Source organism: Calypte anna, chromosome 3, assembly GCF_003957555.1.
Source record: "Calypte anna isolate BGI_N300 chromosome 3, bCalAnn1_v1.p, whole genome shotgun sequence".
Lineage (NCBI taxonomy): Eukaryota > Metazoa > Chordata > Aves > Apodiformes > Trochilidae > Calypte > Calypte anna.
In genome coordinates, this window is record NC_044246.1 from 58,363,597 (window position 1) to 58,385,611 (window position 22,015).

At 39.2% G+C, this 22,015-nt stretch overlaps 1 protein-coding gene across 3 annotated transcripts in view; it reads right to left on the minus strand.

Annotated features, from left to right (window-relative positions):
* Positions 1-22,015, minus strand: part of PDE7B (phosphodiesterase 7B) — a 170,935-nt gene that overhangs the window by 91,612 nt on the left and 57,308 nt on the right. For all 3 annotated transcript variants that reach the window (XM_030446749.1, XM_030446752.1, XM_030446753.1), the window contains one exon: positions 21,436-21,496. In XM_030446749.1, the coding sequence (XP_030302609.1) occupies positions 21,436-21,496 (61 nt within the window). The remainder of the gene's footprint in view (positions 1-21,435; positions 21,497-22,015) is intronic.

A 22,015-nucleotide genomic window follows, 5' to 3' on the forward strand; every position in this document is an offset into this window, starting at 1 on the left:
GGCAAGACAGTACAAATAAAAATACATGTTGAAATGCGTCACTGTTAGCCAAGTTCAGAAATGGTGATTTTTTTTTTTCCAGGGAGTTGAGTAGGAGTTCATCATTTTGCAAAGCCTATGAGTCACACCAGATAAAGCTGGCAGCCCTGTATGACCTTGCAAAGTCCTGTATCCCCAGCTAATCTCCAGGCCTCACATTCTTGGTTTGCAGGATGTGTAAGCAGCCTTCCCTTGGGCCAGGTGTGGGCACTTGCAGCCACCCTTGAAGTCTTAAGCAGGTGCAGCATTCAAAAAGTTTTAGATATGTCCAGCTATCTTATTGTCCACTCCACTTATTATTAAGAAAATGTGTCTTGCATCTGTAGATGCTTGTATTCTGAAGACATGTTTAAAAGGTTGTGTTTGGTTTTCTTTCCACATACATTTAGACTTTTCTTTTTTTTCTTTCATTATTCATGTTGATTTGCCAATAACATCTGAGCTATTAGATGAGAGGGCAGATGCAAACTACAGTAATAGCTGTAAGCTCTGTTGTTCACCCATGGCTGAACTATGAATGCCACTGAAAAAGACTGGATATAAACAGTGCTTGTATCTGTTTTACTTAAATACATTATGAGGGATCATTTAAAATAGTGTTGTGGTCAAAGCAATATTTTGGTCATCAACATGGCATAAAGACCAACTCTACGAATCATCTTTCACAGCCACAAATAACAAAAGCCTCAGTTAACAGATCAACTATATTGTTTGTGACAAGTAGTTTCCCTTAATTTAGCATGGGGAGCAGTGTTTACCTAATTCATCTTTTATTTCAGCCCTGCTGCATCTGATGGATCAACTGAATGGTTACAGCTGGCAGCCACAGCCCACACTTGCAGCCTGGCCTGCTTAAGGTAAGACCCTGGGTTTGGCTGGAGACTGAGATGCTGTGGAAGTGAGACATGTTCATGCTCTCAGAAATTGCCCTCCCTGGTCTGTTGCCAGCACTGCATGCTGTGGCACTGAAATCAGCTGCAACAGAGACTTGCCTTTCCACCTAAATACCAAAAAAGTGCTGTTGGTGTTGAGGCAAGCCACTTTGCTCTGCATGCTAAGTGAAGTGCATCTCAGAGAGAGCTTAAGTCTTTTTGTGCATAAGCTAAATAGTATGAAGAACTGTGAAATAGTAAGATAGAGGGGGATGAAAATCCTATGTGTGATTTTCTGTTCCACCTCTGTGTGGCCTTGGGAAGGAAGAAGGCCTTCCCATCCCATCTGGAAGTAATGGTGTCTCATTCCTGAGCAGAACTGATGTGCGGTAATAGAATTTGGAAAGTTATTATTATGGGTATCTGTGATCTCAATAAATTTCTTTTGTATATGCTATTTTCACTATTACAGAAGATACCTTTTAATTTTGTTGTTAAATTTTGCTAAGAATTTACAATTGCAATTGTACTACACAAAAAAGTATTTAAATTTATTAAGTTCTTTTTTCATTATGAATCAGCAGATTTTAAAACCTAGATTCCAGATAATCAGTTAGAAGCATCCCAAATTAACTGATTTTGGGGGAACTAATGAATAAGTATCATCTGACTATGGAGGATACCTTTTTAATATGTTGCACACTGATAGAAGAGAATCGTAGCCTGAGGGTTTAAGTTATGCTGGAAGAGATATAAGAGCTGAGTAAAAGGTATCATTGTTCCTTAAAGAGCCAAATTTCCTTTTTAATATGTTGTATCATGTTTCTTGGCTGGACTAATGCCTCCCATGTCATGAATATTCTCTGCGTTGGCAAAGCATGTCCAATTTAGCAATTTTTCTCTGTTATACCATATAAAAGGTTTGTTTAGTACTGCCCAATGAACATTATATGTTTTCTAGGGAACATCCACTCCCACATCCACTCATGTCTGTGGAGTATGCATGCATGCAGGCATAGAAAGACAAGGCAAGTACACTGACTCCCATGCATACATATACCTGTGGGATATTGAGAATTAAATCCATAAATATCAGGCAATTGGCAATCCCCTTTCTATGCCTCTGGCTGAATCACCTGTGGTAGTTTAAAAAAAAAAAAACACCACCAAAAATAGATGGGGCATCAGCTGCAATCAAGTGTTTTAAAATTCCCTTAATTTTTCTATAATCAAAACCTTCTGGTTTTAAGCATGACTCCTCTGTGGAAGGGTATCAGAAGATTTTGAGCAGACAAGTGATGTGTCTTGGAATGTCTGATTCTTCATACATATGAGCTCTCTCAAAGTCTCATTTCCTCCTCTTATTATTATTCCTCTTCACAGAGAAGGAAGCTCTTGAGCTTGTCATCCTTGGCTCCCTTTTATTTAACCAACAGAAACAGTTAATTTGATTCATGTGAGATATTTACTTTGCAGTCCTGCGAGCTGAAAAGAGCTTTCACAATGTCTGTTTGTGGACTGTCAGGAAGCCTCAGATATAAACATTTTTATTATGGATTTATAAAGGTACAAAAGAGGTGAGAAGAAAGCACACTGCTCCCCTGACAATGCCGTGTGCTATTTGTGAAGAGAATTTACCACTCTCAGTATTGTGCAATATAAATTCCTTGCTTAGAGCTGAGACCCTCATTTGTACTCTTCAACAACTTCTTCTAATGCTTTTCTTTTACCAATTGCTTTCTGCCTTCTTTTTCATAGATGAAATTCCTGCTTAAGCAGTGATGTAATAGAGTAAGATAATACAGTCAAAAGCTTCAGAATTAGATCTTTTTTTATGATAAAGTTCCATAATTTCTTTTGTAAATTGATTGAATGTGTTGTATCTGTGCATGAAAATATGTCAGATCTGTGCATAAAACATGACTAAACAAGCCTAGGATCTATATGAGTCTTGATATTTTGGCTCAATACCAGTCTCTTGCAAACTTTTTCCCACTTCACTCATCAAAACCAATGTAGAACTTCAGGCAGGCTTATCTTTCTACATGGTTATGCTTTGAAAAGAGCTTACAAACATTAACAGCTATGCCATAATGATAAGGCAAGGAAATTAAGTATCTCCAAAGCACTCGGGTAGAATTTCTTTCCCTATGTAAGCCTAAGGAATTGCATCAAATGCTATTTAGATAGCCCAAGCTTCAGAGGACAATTAATGACAGAAACAGTAATTACAGGAAAGGCTACCTCAAAGAGCCTGAGTTCCACATCAGTAAGGAACTGTTACTGATGGATCAAGAAGATAAGGCTACCTTTACGGAAAACCGGGAAAGGGTCTAAAAACAGATATTCCTGCTAACAATGGGAAAATATCTGGAGAAAAGCCAAAACCTCATTTATTTTTGCAGTCTTTAGGGAAGAAGGTATTGTAATGTATGGTTGCCATACTAAGAACTTAAAAAAAAAAAAAAAAAAAAAAGAGACCCGAGAGGCTGTTCAAATAGAAATCTATCTTCAAAGGTAGCACACAGAATTCTCATGAAGGTTTTGTAATGCTTGCTTATACTGAGAAACACAGAAGTGTGTGTTAGCATATGAAAGAGAGAAGGAGAAAAGTAGGGAATCTGCCTTCCTATCACATGATGGAGCAAAGCAATGAAGGAGGAGAAATATATCAGTTTTCTGGTGCCAGGAGGTGTGAGGCTGCTGGGATCTGCAGCTGGCCTGAGGCAAAGGAATTACTTTGTTTGGTAGAACTTTGTGAGCTTTCATGTGTTTGTTTCCCTGGGGGCAGGAGCTAAAACCTGTTGTGATGTGATAGTCCTTGACTTCCTGGAAGCAGGAGATAGCCCACCAGATGACCAATTGCCTCAGCACACTGGGGCGGTCAAGCCAGTCACTTCCTGGAATCTCCTGGGTCAGTCAATTGGGAATGTGTTTAAAACTCCCACTACAATTCCAAGGGGATGATTATGGCTGCCAGGAGCTGACTCTAACACAATTTCAGCAGAGAGACAGCTGAGCAGAGCAGAAATGGGGACATGAGGTAGGTGAGGACAGAAGGAGCAGACTCCCTGGGTCTGGTGTGGTTTCCCATCATTTGGGAAGCCTAGGGTCAGCTGAAAAAGTGGCAAATTCAGGCACAGTCAACAATGAACCCCACCTGCATGTCAGCTGGAATTCTTATTGCACTTATCACCTGAAATAGGTATGCAGATGGAGATAGCAGGGATTAACTACAGCTGCTCTCTGCTGGCTGGAGCTAGACCTAGAGCTAGACCTCTACCTCTGTATGTCAGGAATGTATCTTTTCCTCAGGTTTTGTCAACTGAGAACTTCCTGGGCTTCTGAATCAGAAGAGTCTAAGTTTTACCCTACCATAGCAGTGAAATTCCAGGTCTGTAATTTAACAATAATCATGAAGCCAGTAAGTCACAACTTTATTTAAGTAAGACCTGGCTAGGTCAAGCTCTTACAAGTATATAAATAGGAAAGATTAAAGTAGATTCAGCTGTGAATTATTATCTTTGACCACATATTATCAACTAGATGGCCTTATGCCTTTAAATTTGGGGTAATTATGGTTTTCTCCAACAATATCCAATTACATGATGAATAACCTTGGCTTCTAAGGCAGGAACCTCTGATATGCGTCACTTCTTACCTCAAGAAGAGTGTTTATCAGAGTTATCAGTGCTGGCTGCTGAAAAATCAGCCTGCTATTGTTACATTCCCATTCAGAGCACGTTGTCTTCCAAAACATCCGAGCAGACCTGACAGACTGGGAGTACTCTGACATATTCTACCAGAGGGAACTCTTGGGGGGATTAAACCAACTGCATTCATTGCACTTCCTCCTTTATGGTGTGGGATAATGTAGCTGGGGAATGCAGGGACAGCCTTTCCTGTGAGAGACAAAGCAGCAAATACATATCAGAAATCTTCAGTGCGTGTTTTTGATTTGCACTGAAGGCTTCCAGGTTCTTGTTAATGCCAGGAGTTGCAAAGTACAAAGACAGAAATATCTTGCACTGGGAAAAAAAAAATAAATAATCTTTGATATACTGAGATCAATCACTCTCAAGTATAGTGAAGCATTACATTTCTGATTAGCCTTAGATCTCAGAAGCAATAAAGACTGAAAATTGTTATTAGAACAACAGGTGTTATCATTAAAATGCTTCCTGATAGTAGATTAGAAGGTAAAATGAATCAAGTTTGTACAGTATCATCTTGTACTGTGTTAGAATAAGAACAATCTCTATAAAAGAGAAAAAAAAAAACCCAAAACCAACAAACCCAACCAAGGCATGAATTTCATTACAGACTTGTTCAGGTTATTCTTTTAAGGAAATAGATATTTGATATATTATGTATTTAGCCACATGGATATATAATGTGCTAATTATCTGAGGATTTGTATTTAACATTTTAAAATCTGCTTTAGCTTTTAGGTTATTGCTTTAGAAACATCCACTGTTGGAATGAAAAATTATCTTCCCAGCCCTTTGCCAGAAAAAGAGAAGATTCTGACTCACGGTTAATAAAACTTATTAATAATTAAATAATGTTGATGTTTAGTAGAACCTTACTGCTGCTGGGTATAAATATTACAGATGAGAACTATCAACCAGTGTCTCTAACTGAGTATAAGAACATGGCAGAGGTCATCAAGATGTTAAGGACTAGATCCAAAAAATGTTCCTGAATCAGGATTTAGGAATTCCAAGTAGGATTTGCTTGCAAATCCAAGGGTAAAACCCTGAAGACTCCCACTTCACTTTTGTTTGACATTGGAAATGCTTCAACACTGTGCAGTCCAAATTTCTTGCTTTGCTTTCTTGCTTTTTAACCTTAAAAGCCCCAGTCACTCTGAAAGACCTGAGTGTGAGAATGTTCAAAAGCACCTCGGATTGGGGCAGAGCTTTGAAACCACTGTTGCTTTCATGTTTCTACCCTATTTGCATCCAGATATGAAGCATTCACTCACTGGAGCCCCCTCATGTCCACTCCAGTCAGCATTTTCAGCATGTGCCAGGTGCAGAGCATGGCTCGTTGCAAGCTCTTGCTGGTGACCATTAAAAAATAGGGCAAGGAGAAAAAAAAAAAGATGCCTTTTCTTTATTACAATAAAACTGTACATGGAATTTATAGACCAGTTTAGCATTTACATAGGTTAGCCATACAGTGGGGTGTGACAGATGAAATTTCGTTGTCTGCTGGGGGAATGCTTCTTCCACAGCTTGTAGCTCCCAGCAGAATGCCTTGCCTGCAGCATTAGGTGTGCTGAGCAGGAATAGCCTGACTATGCAGAAAGGAATTTAAGGCTCATTGCATATGTGTGTGCAAGAGTGAAATGGCTTTGTAGTGGAATGGTGATGACATCCACCTAGGATGAGGAAGGAAGGGGATCTTGCCTGTGCTCCACAGTCATGACGCTCCTGCGTTTTGTTGCATGACTTTCATGGGGACTCACGGTTCAGAGACCATACTGTAGGAACACTCCTTCAGTAGTGTGGGATTTTAATTGGAGCAGACTGTGTGGTAATTTTAAAATTTAGTTTATTTTTGCCTTTTAAGGTTAGTCTTCTAAATTTTTTGAACTTTTTTTTTGTTTGGTGTTTTTTTTATATTTAAACTAGTTTTACAGTAGCTGTCTGTGGTTTAACAGTTGGTCATGTACTTGTGAGCCAAATGAAATGCAGGAGTGAGAGTGCTCAAGAGAACAGGGACTGTTTGTCATTAGTTTGTTCATAGTCTTTTCCTAATTGGTTGATAATATATATCCAGATGCTTTCAAAGCCCCACTGAGACTGGAGTGACTACTTCAATACTTCATAACTACAGAGGACAGAACCTGCCAATTCCCTGTAACACGGCTGCTACTTTATTTAGTGGATACATATTTGAGTACCCCCTTTGAACTGACATTTGCACTTCTCAGGCACGCTGAGACTCAGACACAAATTGCTGTGATACTTTGCCCAGGAGCAATTGCAAGTAACTTGCCACAAAGCCTTGCATTACACACCAACCAACACTTTAGGGTAGCTTTATGGAAAATGTAGACAAAAAGCTGTTCTGCCAAGACAGATGCACTCATTTTGATTGTCTGGGTTTGGGAAACTGGATTAAAACCAACGTCTTTTAAAATTGTAGCCAAAGAGTAAGTGGCAGGTGGTTGTGGACTGGATCATTCTTGGGCAAAAGCAGCCTGGAACACAGGAGATGCTGCTGCATTGGGTAACCTGAAATGGAGGGAGGATCACTAAATCTCTCCTTCATTCTCCTCCCTTGCCCAATCAAATCCAATTTAGAGCAGTGTGTTTCTACACATTGCACCCACAAGTAGAGGGAATAAAAGATCAACTGACTTATTTTACAGCTGAAGTCCACTCTGAAATTATTGTAATAACTACTCTTACAAAAGACATGTCAGAGGATCATCAGTGAGTCAAGGGTGTTAGGAGCAGAGTTTCATATCTTGTTGGGCAGTCAGCTCCTGCATTAGCACAACTCTCACAAACTGTGCAAGAGCACAGATCTGCAGTTGATGTAGGCACTTTCTACTTCAGTCCCATCACTCCTATTGTGTTGTCCACATTCATCCAATAACCCAAATCTGTCTTACTTTATGTCAGATAACTTACTACCACAAAGAAGGGGCACTGCAGTTAGGTAGAGATCTTACTTCCTAGCTCTAAGTGTCTAAGCTTAATCAAGAAATATAGTAGAAAACTGGGCTTCTGGGCACAAAATATTTTTACAAAAAATCCTGAGTTCCACAATATTTTTTTTTATTTGTCAGAGCAATTTAATACTCATTTTTTCCACACATTTTTTCTGTCTGGATGTATTTGATTCAGAGGCTCTGCTGAGATTCCTCAGGTGAGCCTCATTGCGTCTGTCTCATTATCTCTTTTTCTTCTATGACTAAGGTTACTCAGCCTGAACCTGCTGTGGGGTGTCACCAGGGACTCCTGTCATACTTTGGAGTAACTCTGTGAGAGACACAGAAATACACATCTTATATAAGACTGAAGTGTACAGGCCTTCAAGGACCATGCCTGTAAAATGCCACAGCAGCTTTTCTGAATTTAAAGCTTGTTGCCAGCCAAAGGATTCTCACTAAAAATTACAGGATTTGGGACTCAAGTTTTAGTCTTCTACTGAAACGTAAGTGAAGGATCTAATTTCAGGAAGAAAATTTTTGTCAAACATTTCTGAAAAGACTCTTTCTCCACACTGTTTAGATGTGTACTTGTTACTAGAGGCAGACAGGGGTTTTTTTGTGTAGAAGAGAAACCAGCATAGCAGCAGAAGAAATAATGACAGGACCTGAATGATGGGCCCTGCCTATGTGAACCTGTGAACCTGAACTCCTGGTATTTCTCCTACTGAGGGAGTTTAAATGTGTCCATAACATGAGGTCTTGCAGCACATCTTGTTACTCTTCAGGCAGCTTCAGGAAGGATATAAAAAACAGATGGACAAAGATGCTAGTAGTTCAGTAGTTTGTGCAAATGATCTTTCCATGTCAAGGAATAAACTTTCTGGCAGGACAGTGTTAGAGGGATTTATGCTGTTCCTTCTTCAGAGGAAGGGCTTGAGGCTCCACAGCTGCCAGCCTAAAACCATTTTAGATTTACTACTGGAAATTCACTTAAACAGCAGTGACACCACACACCACCCCCCAGCAAAGATTAAGAAGAAAAAAAGTCAAGTAGGAAACATTCTGGATGAAGAGAGAATTGCGGTACTTCTGATTAAAATCAAAATCAAACTCTCAACCATCCCATCCTAGCATTTCAGAAAGCTTTCCAGCACACATCTGCCTCCAGTTTCCTCTTTGTTTATTCAATCATCAATTATCAAGAGAGCTCTCAATGAGCTGCACAATTTGAAGCCACTGTGGTATCTCAGATAGTTCTCCATAAACTAATCACAGATTCCTTTGTGGTGCACACAAACTGGATTGGATTAAAATAAAAATACCCAAAACCAACAGAATTTCTCTCTAATCTCTTCTGAGGATTATTATAATGTAATTTCCCCCTGTGAATCAAATAATACACAGACTTTGAAAGCCCTTAGTGTTGTTCTCAAAAAAACCCAGAAAATAAATCAGATTAGACATCATGATTTATGATGCTTCCAACCCTTTTCACAAAAAGGGAAATATGTTAATAATTAAAGTCACATGAGCTCAAATTCTTTTACGTCCTAAGATATTATGGCATGCACTTGCCTAAAGAGCCCTCCAGGACAAATGTACAATGACAGCAACTGCACTTGTGTCTTGGAAGTGGTAGCTCCCTTGACATATAATTACCTCTGATTAAAGTAGTGGAGTAATGCCTGTTGTTATGCTCTCTGCTGATAGCAACAAATGGCAATGGAGCATCAGCCATTCATCTTCCCTTTCCAGCAGAGCTTTGTCAGTGGCTGCTATTGTTGCTACATCATGTAGTTACTAACTGGGGACTTGAATGATTTATGCTACTCCTGAGCTTACTTTCACACTTTCTCACAACTCTTGAATATTCATAAAATGGCTGGGTGTACTGGCAATTTTATTTGAGGTTTCCCAAAGCAAAGCAAAATAATACCAGCTTTACAATGATTTGTTATATGGCAGATACTGACCTGAGTCTGTATAAAATGCTGGAAACCTATATATAAAGAAATTAAGTTCCACTAGAAAATCTTTGCAGGGCAGTTAGAGATGAGGGAGATAAATTTTCTCTTTTTCTTAGACAAGCACTGAACTATCTCTTGACAAACGCTTGTCTCAATAATCAAAGTGCCAGAGCACATTCTGAGACTTGACAAAGTACCTGGTCATGTATCTTAACTATAAATTTGTCTTCCTGCTTTTGTATAAACCTGGAATATGGCTCATGGAGTGAAAACACACAGGCTTCCTTTTAAGATGCTGTTCAAGATTTTATATATTATTTAGTAAAATCAATAAGACAAAGTACTCACACGTTTGTGGGCTATGTTCACATCCTATTACCTAACTGTCTGAAAAACACTGAAAATAACTCTCTCTTCTTCTGTCAACATGATAATGTGTTTCTTGTTAGGATCTTATAAAATTCTGCTGTTAGTTTGCTGCACTCTTTTCAGATCAAGAAGCAAATTCTAGGCCACTAGTCCTTGCTTTCTTCTAAGAAATGGCTACTAATAAAGTGCATGATGACTGTATTTCTGAGTTCCTTTCATTAGCACTCTTTAAAAATGCAAAGATATTGCAATATTTGTATTGTATATGCATGAAAAAACATGTGAGGCTCTCACTATTGTATTCCAATAAACAAAGCTCTGGAATATTAATAATTCCCTTGAATCAAGTGTTAAATTAATTTTACTCTGTATTAACCTATAAACTCAGTGTGAAATCCAGACCTAGATTTAAAACACAATTTACCTTAAATTTCAAAAGGACAGTATTTCACATTGGACTAAATCATGTTTGACATTCCTCATAAACCTGTCCTCATGTCAGTGTATTAGATGAATGCCTGATAAATTTTTAGGTTGGAGAGCAGATTGGTTGAGTTAAGCAGCCACTACTGAGGAACGGATGTCTGCACTGTATTTGCTTTCTCAGAACTGGCTTGGACTGCTTCTGACCTATCCCCATGGAGTAAATGCCTAGTAGCAGCTAGAATGCCCTAAGCACACTCCCGAGAGCACGTGTCTTGCCCTGTTTCATGTGACAGTAATCCACTCAGTCTATTCTGAGAATCACAGAATTGTCACAGTTGGAAAAGACCTCTAAGATCACCATGTCCAATTGTCAACATCTCCCTTCTTCTGGAAAAAAAAAATTATCAATATCTCCCCCCTTCCAGAAAAAAAAAAAAAATTATCAATCTGTATCACCCACTAGAGCATGTCCTGAAGTGCCTCATCTACATGGTTTTTAAATACCTCTGGGGGTGGTGATTCCACCACTTCCCTGGGCAGCCCATTCCAATGCCTCGGTGAAGATATTCTTCCTTGAATATAGTCTAACCCCCCCATTGTGCAATTTCGGGCCATTTCCTCTGGTCCTGTCATTGTTCACTTGAGAGAAGAGGCCAGCACCCAGCTTCCTACAGCCTCCTTTCAGGCAGTTGTAGAGAGCAGTAAGGTCTCCTCAGCACTCTTCTCCAAACTAAACATTCCCAGTTCCCTCAGCCTCCCCTCAGCCTGTTCTCCAGACCCTTCAGCAGCTTTGTTGCCCTTCTCTGAACTCACTCCAGCAGCTCAAGGTCTTCCTTGTAGTGAGGGGCCCAGAACTGAACACAGCACTTGAGGTGAAGTTTCACCAATGCCAAGTACATGATCACTTCCCTTCTCCTGCTGGTCACACCATTCCTGATACAAGCCAGGATGCTGTTGGCTTTCTTGGCCACCTGGACACACTGCTGGCTCATATTCCACCACGTATTGACCAGCATTCCCAGGTCCTTCTCTGCCTGGCATCTTTCCAGCCACTCCTCCCCAAGCCTGTAGTATTGTGTGGGATTGTTGCGACCAAAGTGCAGGACCAGACACGGCCTTGTTAACCTCATTTTCCTGACCTTGGCCCACTGGTCCAGCCTGTCCAGGTGCCTTTGCAGAGTCTTCTTACCCTTGAGGAGATCAACACTCCCACCCAATCTGGCATCATCTGCAAACTTAGTAAGAAAGCCCTCAATCCCCTCATCTAGATCATTAATGAAGATGTTGAACAGGACCAGTCCCAAAACTAGCCCTAGGGAACACCACTGGTGACCAGTCACCAACTGGATTAACTCCATTGACTACAGCTCTCTGGTCCCTGCCATGGAGTAAGCTACATATGGTCCCTGCCTTAATTTTTAACCCAATGAAGAGTATACGTGTCTATGAGCTGCCAGCTCCTCTAGGAAAATACTGTTGGAGATGGTGTCAGAGGCTTTACTAAAGTCTAGGCAGGCAATGTCCACAGCCTTCCCCTTGTCCACTCGGTGGGTCACCTGGTCATATTATGGGACCAGGTTGGCCAAGCAGGACCTCCCTTTCCTGAACCCATGCTGGCTGGGCCTGATCCCCTGGCTGTTCTGCACTTGCCATGTGAGTGCACTCAATATGAACCTCTCCATAATTTTTCTGGGCATGGAGGTCAGGCTGACAGGCCTGCAGTTCACTGGATACTCCTTCTGGCCCTTCCATTCTGGAAATAAAAGTCTGCAGTAACATTGGGATAGAACTCCTGATCTGACCTAAAGGCATACTCTTTACAAGGAGAGGCATAGAGCACCCTCCTTAAAAATTTACCAAGGGATGAAATGTGTATTTAAAATGTTATTGTCATGGTTTAATTCTGGGCTAGCAAATAACTGAGTGACAGATGCTCTCTATTTATCCCCCTCCCTGATAAAGAAAGGAGAGAGGATAATGCAGAGAGGCTTATGGGTTGGAAACTGAACTACACAGCCTTAATGAAACAGTAATGATAAAAAGGAAAAACTGTTAAATATAAAGAAATATACAGAAAAATGATACCATGTTCCTCCCCCATCTCCCCCAGTAATGCTCACATCACCACTGGAGCTGCAGGGAAGCCCTGGGAAAGTCCAGGCTGGACTCCTGGAGTCAGCAGCAGTTGGGAGCTGGAGGCAGGAACACACAGATTCAGGCTGGCATGGATCAGGACCACAGGCAGATGGATGGATAGAATCCTCCCAGGATGCCAAAGCAAACAGGAACAGGAGAAGAATGCCCAAAGGATCTTGATCCATCCAATCCTTCAGATTCATACCAAGTATGACATGTTTGGGATGGAATACTCTGGTCAGTTTTGGTCACCTGTCTTGTCTGCTCCTCCCTAAAGGAGGGTTCCAGGTGTGACTTTAATCCTTTTCTCTTTCCAGAGCATAAGATGTTCCTCAGAACTGAGCAGTGTCCTTGGTTCTGCACACCATTCTCTTGCCATAACTATAAACATCAAACATTATCAGTCTTAGAAGCAGCCACTGACTGAGAAACTTGCTGTTAATTTTAGCGAGTACAGATACTTACAAGAGACTCAACTGAAAGCAAAATTAGAAGACAGAAAATTAGCTCTATCTTGGCCCAAACCAGGAAAAAATCAAAACCATACTTCATATACTAGTGGCTGAATTTAGTTTTCATATCCAAACATTTCATGACACAGTCAAATCCTCTACCCATAGGACATGGTGAGCATCAGGCCAATCTGGATCCCTTTAGCATGTGAAAAATCTTTTCTCACACTTTCAATTTACTTTATTCAACTAAAATTCAGGAGCTATTCAGATGTCAGAGAAGGTCCTGTAGCTATGTCACAGGGTGAGAGAGAAATAGCAATTAAGACTTCATAAACGCAATGAGCAAAATAAATCAATTAATAAGAACAATTTGCTATCTACATTTCTATAAATATGCAGAACACTTAGAAGTTGGTCTCACATTAAAAAACAATAAATTCTCTTACAGATGAGGTGGATTAGCTTGATTTTCCATTATTTCCTATAACCTAAAGTTGAGAGCTTTGAAAAACAATATCTGTACTCCAGGAGCAGGATTATTCTTCTCCAACTCCTTGCATCCACACTTCAGCTTCCTTAGCAGTCAACAGAGAGTAAGAAGGATTCTCAGAGTAGGGTTCCTCAGAGCAGTTTTAGACATCTCTTTTGCAATGACCTGAGGCTTATGGAAGTCTCTCTTTCTCATGCTTTTTAATTTCAAGAGGGAAGATTAGATTATGGCTTTAGATTTAAAATCCATTTTTTTTTACAGGTGTTTACACACATTCTGTCAGATGAATCACAGTCCAGATATCTTTGGCATTATTTCATCTGCCTAGTGAGAGGAATGCCCTACAAGGGAAATCCAGTAGGAGCACTCTTTGAACTTTTCTGTAAGAAATACATTAATTTCTTGACATGGCTATTTCAGACTCAGAAATTCCACTTCTTGTTGCTACCTCAAGTTCCCATCCTTTACTACCAATATGCATAGTCACACTCTGTGATTTCTTAAGCCCAGAGCCTCAGCTATTTGGATCAGATCAGGGTCTGAGTGTGCACACTGCTAAACACTGTGACCAACCCTGTCACAGGAATATATTTTAGCCTACTCATTTTTTGGCCTCAGTGAAAATATATAAATACATGCTTAAGTAGTTTAGTGGTCAAGGGATAATCTAAGAGATCAACCTAAAGCTCTAAGTATGAAACATACCATACAGCAATAGATTATCAGTAGAAATGACAATTTATTAAAACAAATATAATAAAATAATAATAAAAAAAGGAACAGAGTGCTTTGTAGCACAGGAATTCCATGGCTTTATCTGACAAGTTGCTCTTAGTGAACTTCAAGAAATTGTAGAGACTGTGAAATTGCAAGGTTTCACCATGGAACAATTAAAGAAAAAAAGATTAATTGACAGAGGGGAGCCTGAACAACAAAATGTAAATTTGAAACATTTAAACCTAAATTTGGAAATTTTACATATGTAGATTTCATCATACTATCATGAAAGCATATCTGGCTGTAAAATGATGAGTAAGTTTCCTTTTCCAGTTTGGTCCTGTTAATAGATCTAATAATTGCTTCTTTCTCTCCTTCACATTTTTTAAGAGAGTGCTTTTACAGCAGTATGGTTTGTCACAGCAATTTTCTGTACAGCTAGTACTTTGGGTAAACACCTCCCACTCATAACTGTTTGGACAAAGAAGATGGGAAATTATGTGAACGCAGTCCATGTTAAGGCACGAGGTTTGACATGAGGCAAAATCAAACTGTGAAGCAGCAGACTGAATAGGCACTTGAAATCTTTTTTCCAACAGGGGATCAGCAATTACTCATGTGACAAATACCATGAAATAAGATATGAGATCATCTTCAGTAAATCAATCAAGCAACTGTTTCTCTGTTTCATCTAAAAAGCGCATAGTTAATTAAAAAAAAAGAAAAAAAAGAAAAAAAGAAAAAGAAAAAAAAAGAAGTAGAAATTAAAAAATGTCTGGGAAACAAAACTCAGGGTTAATCTTTGTCTTGTGTGTGTTTTTTCCCCCAGACCAGGTACAAGTCATAGATCTTTTTGATCTTCCTGGAGCCATACCCAGCAATCTTCCTTGTGCGGGGTCAGTAGGTGTTAACATAGAGCACCTAATCCCAACCTGCACTGCCTTTTGTTTGGTAGGTATGAAAAAGTGGGTGCCATGGGTTTTAATTACTTAAGGGTGAGGAAAGCTCAAAATTCAATGTTTAAACTTTCACTAGAGGATTACAGGAATGGGCAGCAGAGTGCAATGCTTCTGTCTGCAGCACGCTTTGGACAAAAGGAAGGGTATTTCTTGACTGCACTCAGTTTGCAAATATTTGTATCATGGTATGAGTGCAGCTGCTGGATGAGACTTACAAACCTATATTTTTTTCTAAATGTGGTATGTGGTGGTACCCTTAGACAAGTTAAAAAGCCTTTTAGATAGAAAGGGAAGGTGAAGAGTCAGGGGTTTGGGATATTTTTATTTGGGGCCTTTTTAAGGCTCGTGTCTTGAGCTCTGGCGTGTCAACTGGACATCATGGTGGCAACGAAGGGCTTCTGTAGATGTGGACAAGACAGTAACTCTTCCTTGTAGTGAAAGACATCATGGTGTGTTTACATTGTATAGACTGTGTCAATTTCTCACTAATACAGTCCCTCCCAGTCCCCTAACACCCCTATTTCTTTTCTGCAACAAGCTCAGACACAGGATAAAACTATATATGTGTCAAGTTAACTTTTAAGCAATAGAAAAAAAAAAAGAAACCAACCCAAAATTACACTTAGGAAGGTGTTTTATATATGACTATTCAAAATGCCAAGGCCACTTTTTTGTCTCCTTTAGCAGCCTCCTGAAAGGTGCCTGCTGCAAGACAAGTGGTTTCAGTCTGACCTGATCTACAGGGCAGAACACGATAAACAGGTGGTCACTGTCACTCAGCTACAGGGCTACATAATTACCTAAAATAGTAATTAAATCAAAATTACTACATTAATAAGATGGCGTTAAAGAACTACTCTTTAAAATATACCAAGGGCACCAGCACTTTGTTGACTCAATTGGGGAAGAACTACTGTTCTGGAAATCTACATGATGTTGTTTTCATAATTACAAATTGTAAGCAGAGAGACTTTCATTAGTAGTTACACCATAAGATATGAATTAGGAGCTTGTACCATGGGCTTACATGTTTAGGTTTGAATTTATCTACATTAACAAGATATCAGAAAGAGGCATAATGTTTATCATTCTTTGTGCATTCACACCATCACTATATAGTGGAAAAAAACCCTTCTTCCCTTCATCCTGTGTTGCAAGCTGCACATGGAAAAGAAACCTATCTTTTTGTAGCAGACATCCCAGGCTTCCCCTCTCCCATTGCTCTCCTGACAGTCAGAACAGCAATGAGTATAGATTTCTTGCTAGTCAGTGAAGACTATAGACCTTTCCCCCCACAAACATATTGCTTAATTTTACAAAGATTAAGTCATGTGCTTATTTTCATGTCATTTGCACAGAGAGAATACTTACTCTGCATAAGGTCAAGTGAATGTGTAAGTCTTCGAATGACTGGGATATAAATAGTTTGTGTATTTGGCTATTTAGAACACCATTGCTCATACATGCCTATCAGTTTCAGTAGAAGTTTTGCATGTGCAAGAGATAACGGGTCACATTTCAGACGATGTCAGTGAAGGTTCCAAAAAGCTTTGCAAAGCTGCAGTGCTTGACCAGTGCAGAACCACTTTACTAGCTGCCTCGTTTCTTTTTCTCCCTCTGCCTCAGGGCAAACTCGCATATTTAACTATTCTTCAATATTTTTTTTTCCCCACTGAGTTATATTTACCTGATTAGGTTTTCCAAAGTAAATTTTAACAAATTTCTTTTTGTTTTGTTTTTTTATTTTTCTCCCCCAGTGAAGGTTGGTTCAGTGGTTATGTAAGGCAGATTCTGTCCAGCCAGAGCCTCACCAGTGCCCCTCAATCCTGGCTTTTGACATAGTTGTTATCCCTGTAATACCTCTCTCTCTTAAGCTGCAGCTGCCAACTCTGTTCAAATGTGCAGTGGTTTTCTGCTGTGGGCAAAGAGCCGCCAAGACTGAAGCTGGATCCATGAAACTCATTTCATGGCTAAATGCTGATTCCTTTAACCATAACTCTTGTAGGTAATAAAAGGTGAAAGTATGCCATGAAGCAGCTTTTTCTGGGGTGAAGAGGGAGGTAGGCACCTCTCTGTGCTGGAGTATGAAAAGGTTTGTTGCCCCAGAGCAACAAAAATATGCTCTAATAATCTGGGTAAGAAAAAAAAAAATGGTGCCAGCCCTGACCTTTTTTTTCCTTCTTCTTTTTAGATTTCTTTTTTCTTGATTGAATTTTTAAATGGCTATTTGTGAGGAAACTTTTCTTATTCCAAATAACAATTCATCTGTCTGCTTTTTGCAAGGGTTAAGTCTACACCAAAAGGGAAACAAAATTCACCCACATTATTTGTGTCTGCATGGAATTTACAATAATGAAAAGAAAGCACCTCAGCCATTTGCCATGGGGCATCTGAAAGGCTTGTGTTTTCATCTTACCAACTAGCTCTGTAAGGGAGGCAATTCATGTTTTCCCTGGAAAAATCTCTGCAGATAGCAGGGCTGGCCAGAAAGAAATGTGACCTTTTCAAAACCTACCCAGCATTTCAATACAGAGTATTCCACCATAAATCTGGTGGTGGAAGATTGGTTACTGGAGTAACAAACTAGATAATTTGGTTTTATCATCCATTTATCTCCAGGGTAAATTCATACAACTCAGGGCTCTGCCAAGGAGAGGTTATTCAGCTGTGGATGAGCTAGTTAAGATGTGAGAGCTAGTTAAGTTGCCATTGCTTTGGACTCTTCCAAGCTAGGATGTAATTCTTCCCAAACCAGTTAATTAGCTTAAGCATCCAACCAGCAATTTTCACAACAAACTAACCCAATTATCTCTGCATGATATGACATTGTGTTGTGTCTGAGCCCAGAATATGTCTGTCTACATATGGGAAAAATTAACCACAGGTTGTGCCACTGAAAATAGCTGTGGGTGCTCTGGGGAGAGGGAGAGTTCTCTTCTGCCCTTCATAATATGAATATCTAGACTGAAAACCACATAGTGAGTACCTTGCTATATGCTCGATTTTTACACCAACTGAACTATTTTAAAGTCAAAATCACTATTAGTAAAGGGCATGTGGAGCTCAGAATTTAATTTCCAGAATGCAGCAGAAACCAAAGTTTTTTCACATCCATCTCGGTGTTATCCAGTAATTTTGTCAGAGCTGGATGCTCTCTCCAAGGTGATAACAGCTTGAGTTTAAGCAGAACAATGCAGATTTTCTATGTTGCACTGGAAATGCTGATGAGCTACTGGTGGCTCCTGCTGTCCAGGAAACCTCTGACAACACACTTTTATCATAAGGGCAGTATTTTTATGATCTGCATTACTATAGTATTTCAGCTTCTCATTTTACTTAAAAAGTTATTATTCTTCCTAAGAAGTGAGGAAGCACATCTCTCCCCTTAAAAGGCTAAGGTGGGCCACTGAATTGCTTTCTGCTGTGACAGTTACAGAAGATGCATTGATTTAACCAGCATAACATATAGAATCATAAAGAAACAATCACGAGATAAAGCTTAAGAGGAAGAGCATAATTTTCTGTAAGAAATGTAGTATGCATAATTATACTGATGCTAAGCATATCTGAGCAGAGCACATGGTTATTTTCTATTTTATCCTCAGGAAGCACTGCCAGGTGGCCATTTAATTTAGTTGCCCAAGTTATTGTTCACTCCAATTTTAAAAGATTAAAGGCATTAAACTGATTGTTTTGCTCTTTCCTTCAGGTTTAGTCATATTTAGTCAGTCCACTGAAAAGTTGCCCACTTTCTATGTAGCCATTGTAAACACTTAGGCATTTCTTTATCTATTATTTCCTGTTTTCCAGTAGGAAGACAGGAACAGAATAAGAATTTTGTTGCAAACCTCTCTTCCTCAGCCTTTATAGAAAAAGAACCTCATCCACATAATCCACGTTACCTTAAGGACTGTGGATTCATATTAACAATCCTGTCATTATTCCAAAGATAGTTACATTTGAAGCTAAGCCAGAATTTGGTAGCAAAATCCAGGTATGAATCTTTTCTAAAAAAAACAGCTGTTACCATTTTAAGGTATTGCTTGATAATGTACAGTTCCAAGTACAGAATGGTCTTGCACCAAAGGCCCCAGAAGACATATAGACAAGCTCCTGTGTTTCTTTTCTTACTAAATTATTATCCACTTGCTGTTGCTGGGATCTGCCCTTTAGATTTCTGTCAGCACTGTCACAGTAAATGAGAGCATGACTGTTTCAGCACATTTCAAATATTGTGCAGTCAAGAAGGATGCCCCTCTCTGAAGTCACGTTGTGCTTTTTTCACCAGTTACACCCACAGTTGTTATAATGGCAGCTTTGCATTGATCCACAACCCTCTGTGTCTTTCAGTCACTTAGAAACAAAATTCCCCTGTAAAATATGAAACTGGACACTACTTGACACATTCAGCACGAAATCTTAAAACATTTAGGCTGCAGGATCTCTGGCTGCTTCTCTTCCTTTCAGAACTCAGTAGGAAAGGAGAGGTAAAAGAATGGACACCCTCTGGCTTTAGAGCTTTAGAGCCCTACCAGAACCACACGTGTCTCTGGGATAAATCCAGACAGAGGAATTTTCTCCTGTAGCTGCCCTCAGAGCAACCATGCTCTGAGGTTTCTATGCCCATTCTGCTTACAGAGCCAGTTGTGAGATATCCACTTGCACTTAGAATAACCTCAGCTCTGTACAAGAATTGGGATACCTTGGGATGAAATGTAATATCCTGTATTATATATGACAGTACAGTCCTTAATTTGTTAGAGACACCAGTGAATAAGAATAGCACAGGAAATATTTTTAAATATAAGAAATGTAACCTCTGAGAGCTAGTCACACCTTTGGCATGACCCCTTGGAGTCATTTTTACATTCCTAGCAGTTTCCTTACAGTGCAGAGCACATATTCTCATTCTTGCACATTCATACATTACAAGACATAGAAAAGAGCGTATGTAACAGAAACAAGATCTTGTTCTGCTCATTGTTCCTAAAGAATCATTTGCATCAAAGATGATGCCAAACTTCCAATTTTAAAATAACTTGCTATAAAAATGCCAAATCTGATTATGAACCAACCTGTGCAGAAGACTTTCATCTTAATTTTTTTTAACTAAACTTCCCCCCTGCTTTTTTTGCCTAATGAATAATAACATTTGTGTAGATATAACTTCCTGAGGACTACGGTATTAGGAATCCAATGGAATTTAAGATGTAGATTGTAACTGGCATGATAAAGGGTCACAAGTGTATCTTTTCTGTCAGCTTGTTCCATTAAGAACCTCTAACCTTGGATCATTGATGTAACAGACCAGCACAGCCCATCGTGTCAGTTCTTCTGTTGGGATCTGTGCACTCTAAGCATGACAGATTTACACCACAGCAATTATGCTCTATTGTGACAATAGGATTTAATGAATATAAACAACAAACCACATAGTCTGTTATTACAGAACACAGCTATGTACCCAGATGGAAGTTAAGTTCCTAGACATTGCCAGTTGCAGTTTTTAAAACTGACTCTTTCAGTCTTTGTGTTATTAATGCAATACTCTAATTTACAGCATACATTTATCTCAACCCTAGCAGGTAAAAAGTCTTCAGAATTTAAAACCTAATCCTGCAAGTGTTCTTCGATTTAATATTTTCTGAGTAAATATTATCTTTTAGGCTTCTAGATGTTTACTCCCTTTCACTGTGATACTAACTGTGCTGCTATTGTTTCTGTATCAACACTGAAGAGGAAACAAGGAAATACTGTAAATTAGATCACATAAATTAATGAAACATAGCAGAGCATTCTGATACTGTTTCCATAGACACTTCTGCTTAGTAAATTTTTTTCATAAATGATGGGCAAAGTGCAAATCTGAACAATCACTGTGATGGAAAATTTGCTGATTCAGCTGAAGGTCTGGAGTAGTGGGATTAATGAAATTTATACAATTTTCAAAGTACACAAGCACTCCCCTGCAAATGTGTGCAATCTAAAAAAGTTCACATTTTCCACAGGCTTATTTTAAAAATCTTTCTTGATTACAGAGATTTTAATGTTTCCAGTATGAGTTCTGGACTTGTGTTCCCCAGAGATTATAATTACACTGTTGGTACATCTATATTTTCATCCATGTAGATGGACACTACTGGAATATATACATATACCTTAAGTAATTGAAAATTCACAATAAATACCAAATTAGTAAGGACTACACTTGGATGAGTTATGTAAATGCTATTGCAAATCACCACAACCATTATAATGTACTTTTGAGAAGAAACCCCCATTTAAACATACTTCCACATATTTGTATCAAAAGGGGAAAAGACTCTTACCCTTACCTAGCATGCGAACACATTTGGCATTCTGGTCAGGACTATCAAATGAGATTTCTCCACACCTCTGAAAAAAAACAAACCAAAACAAAACAAGAAGGATATATTTAGTTGAAGACTTGGTGATAGTATCCCTATCCTTGTCTTCTGGTACCTCTGTTTATGCTTGCCACTGGATATATTCAGAGACTCATTGTTAAAAATACCATAATTAAAAGATTTTCAAGTAGCCAAAGTTTGAGGGAGAAAGAACATCAAAAATATGCAAGGATTGGTCAGCACTGTATTCCAGGACATCCAACCAGAAAAACTGAAGGTAACAACTATTACCTTTGTACCTATGGCTTAAGCTACTTTCTCATCCACATTACTGTTTGCTAGCATCAGACCTAATTATACAGAAGGCCTCATTTACCACTGGTTGCAGGCGTCTCCAGTATACAGATTTAGTTGTCACACTGCTTCACCCTAAACATCTGTGGACCCTAAGGATTTGTGAAACGACCTGGTTGAAAAAGAACCAACAGCCATGTTGATGCAATGATCTATGTTTCTGTAAAAAACCTTATTTAAAAAAAATCCCACT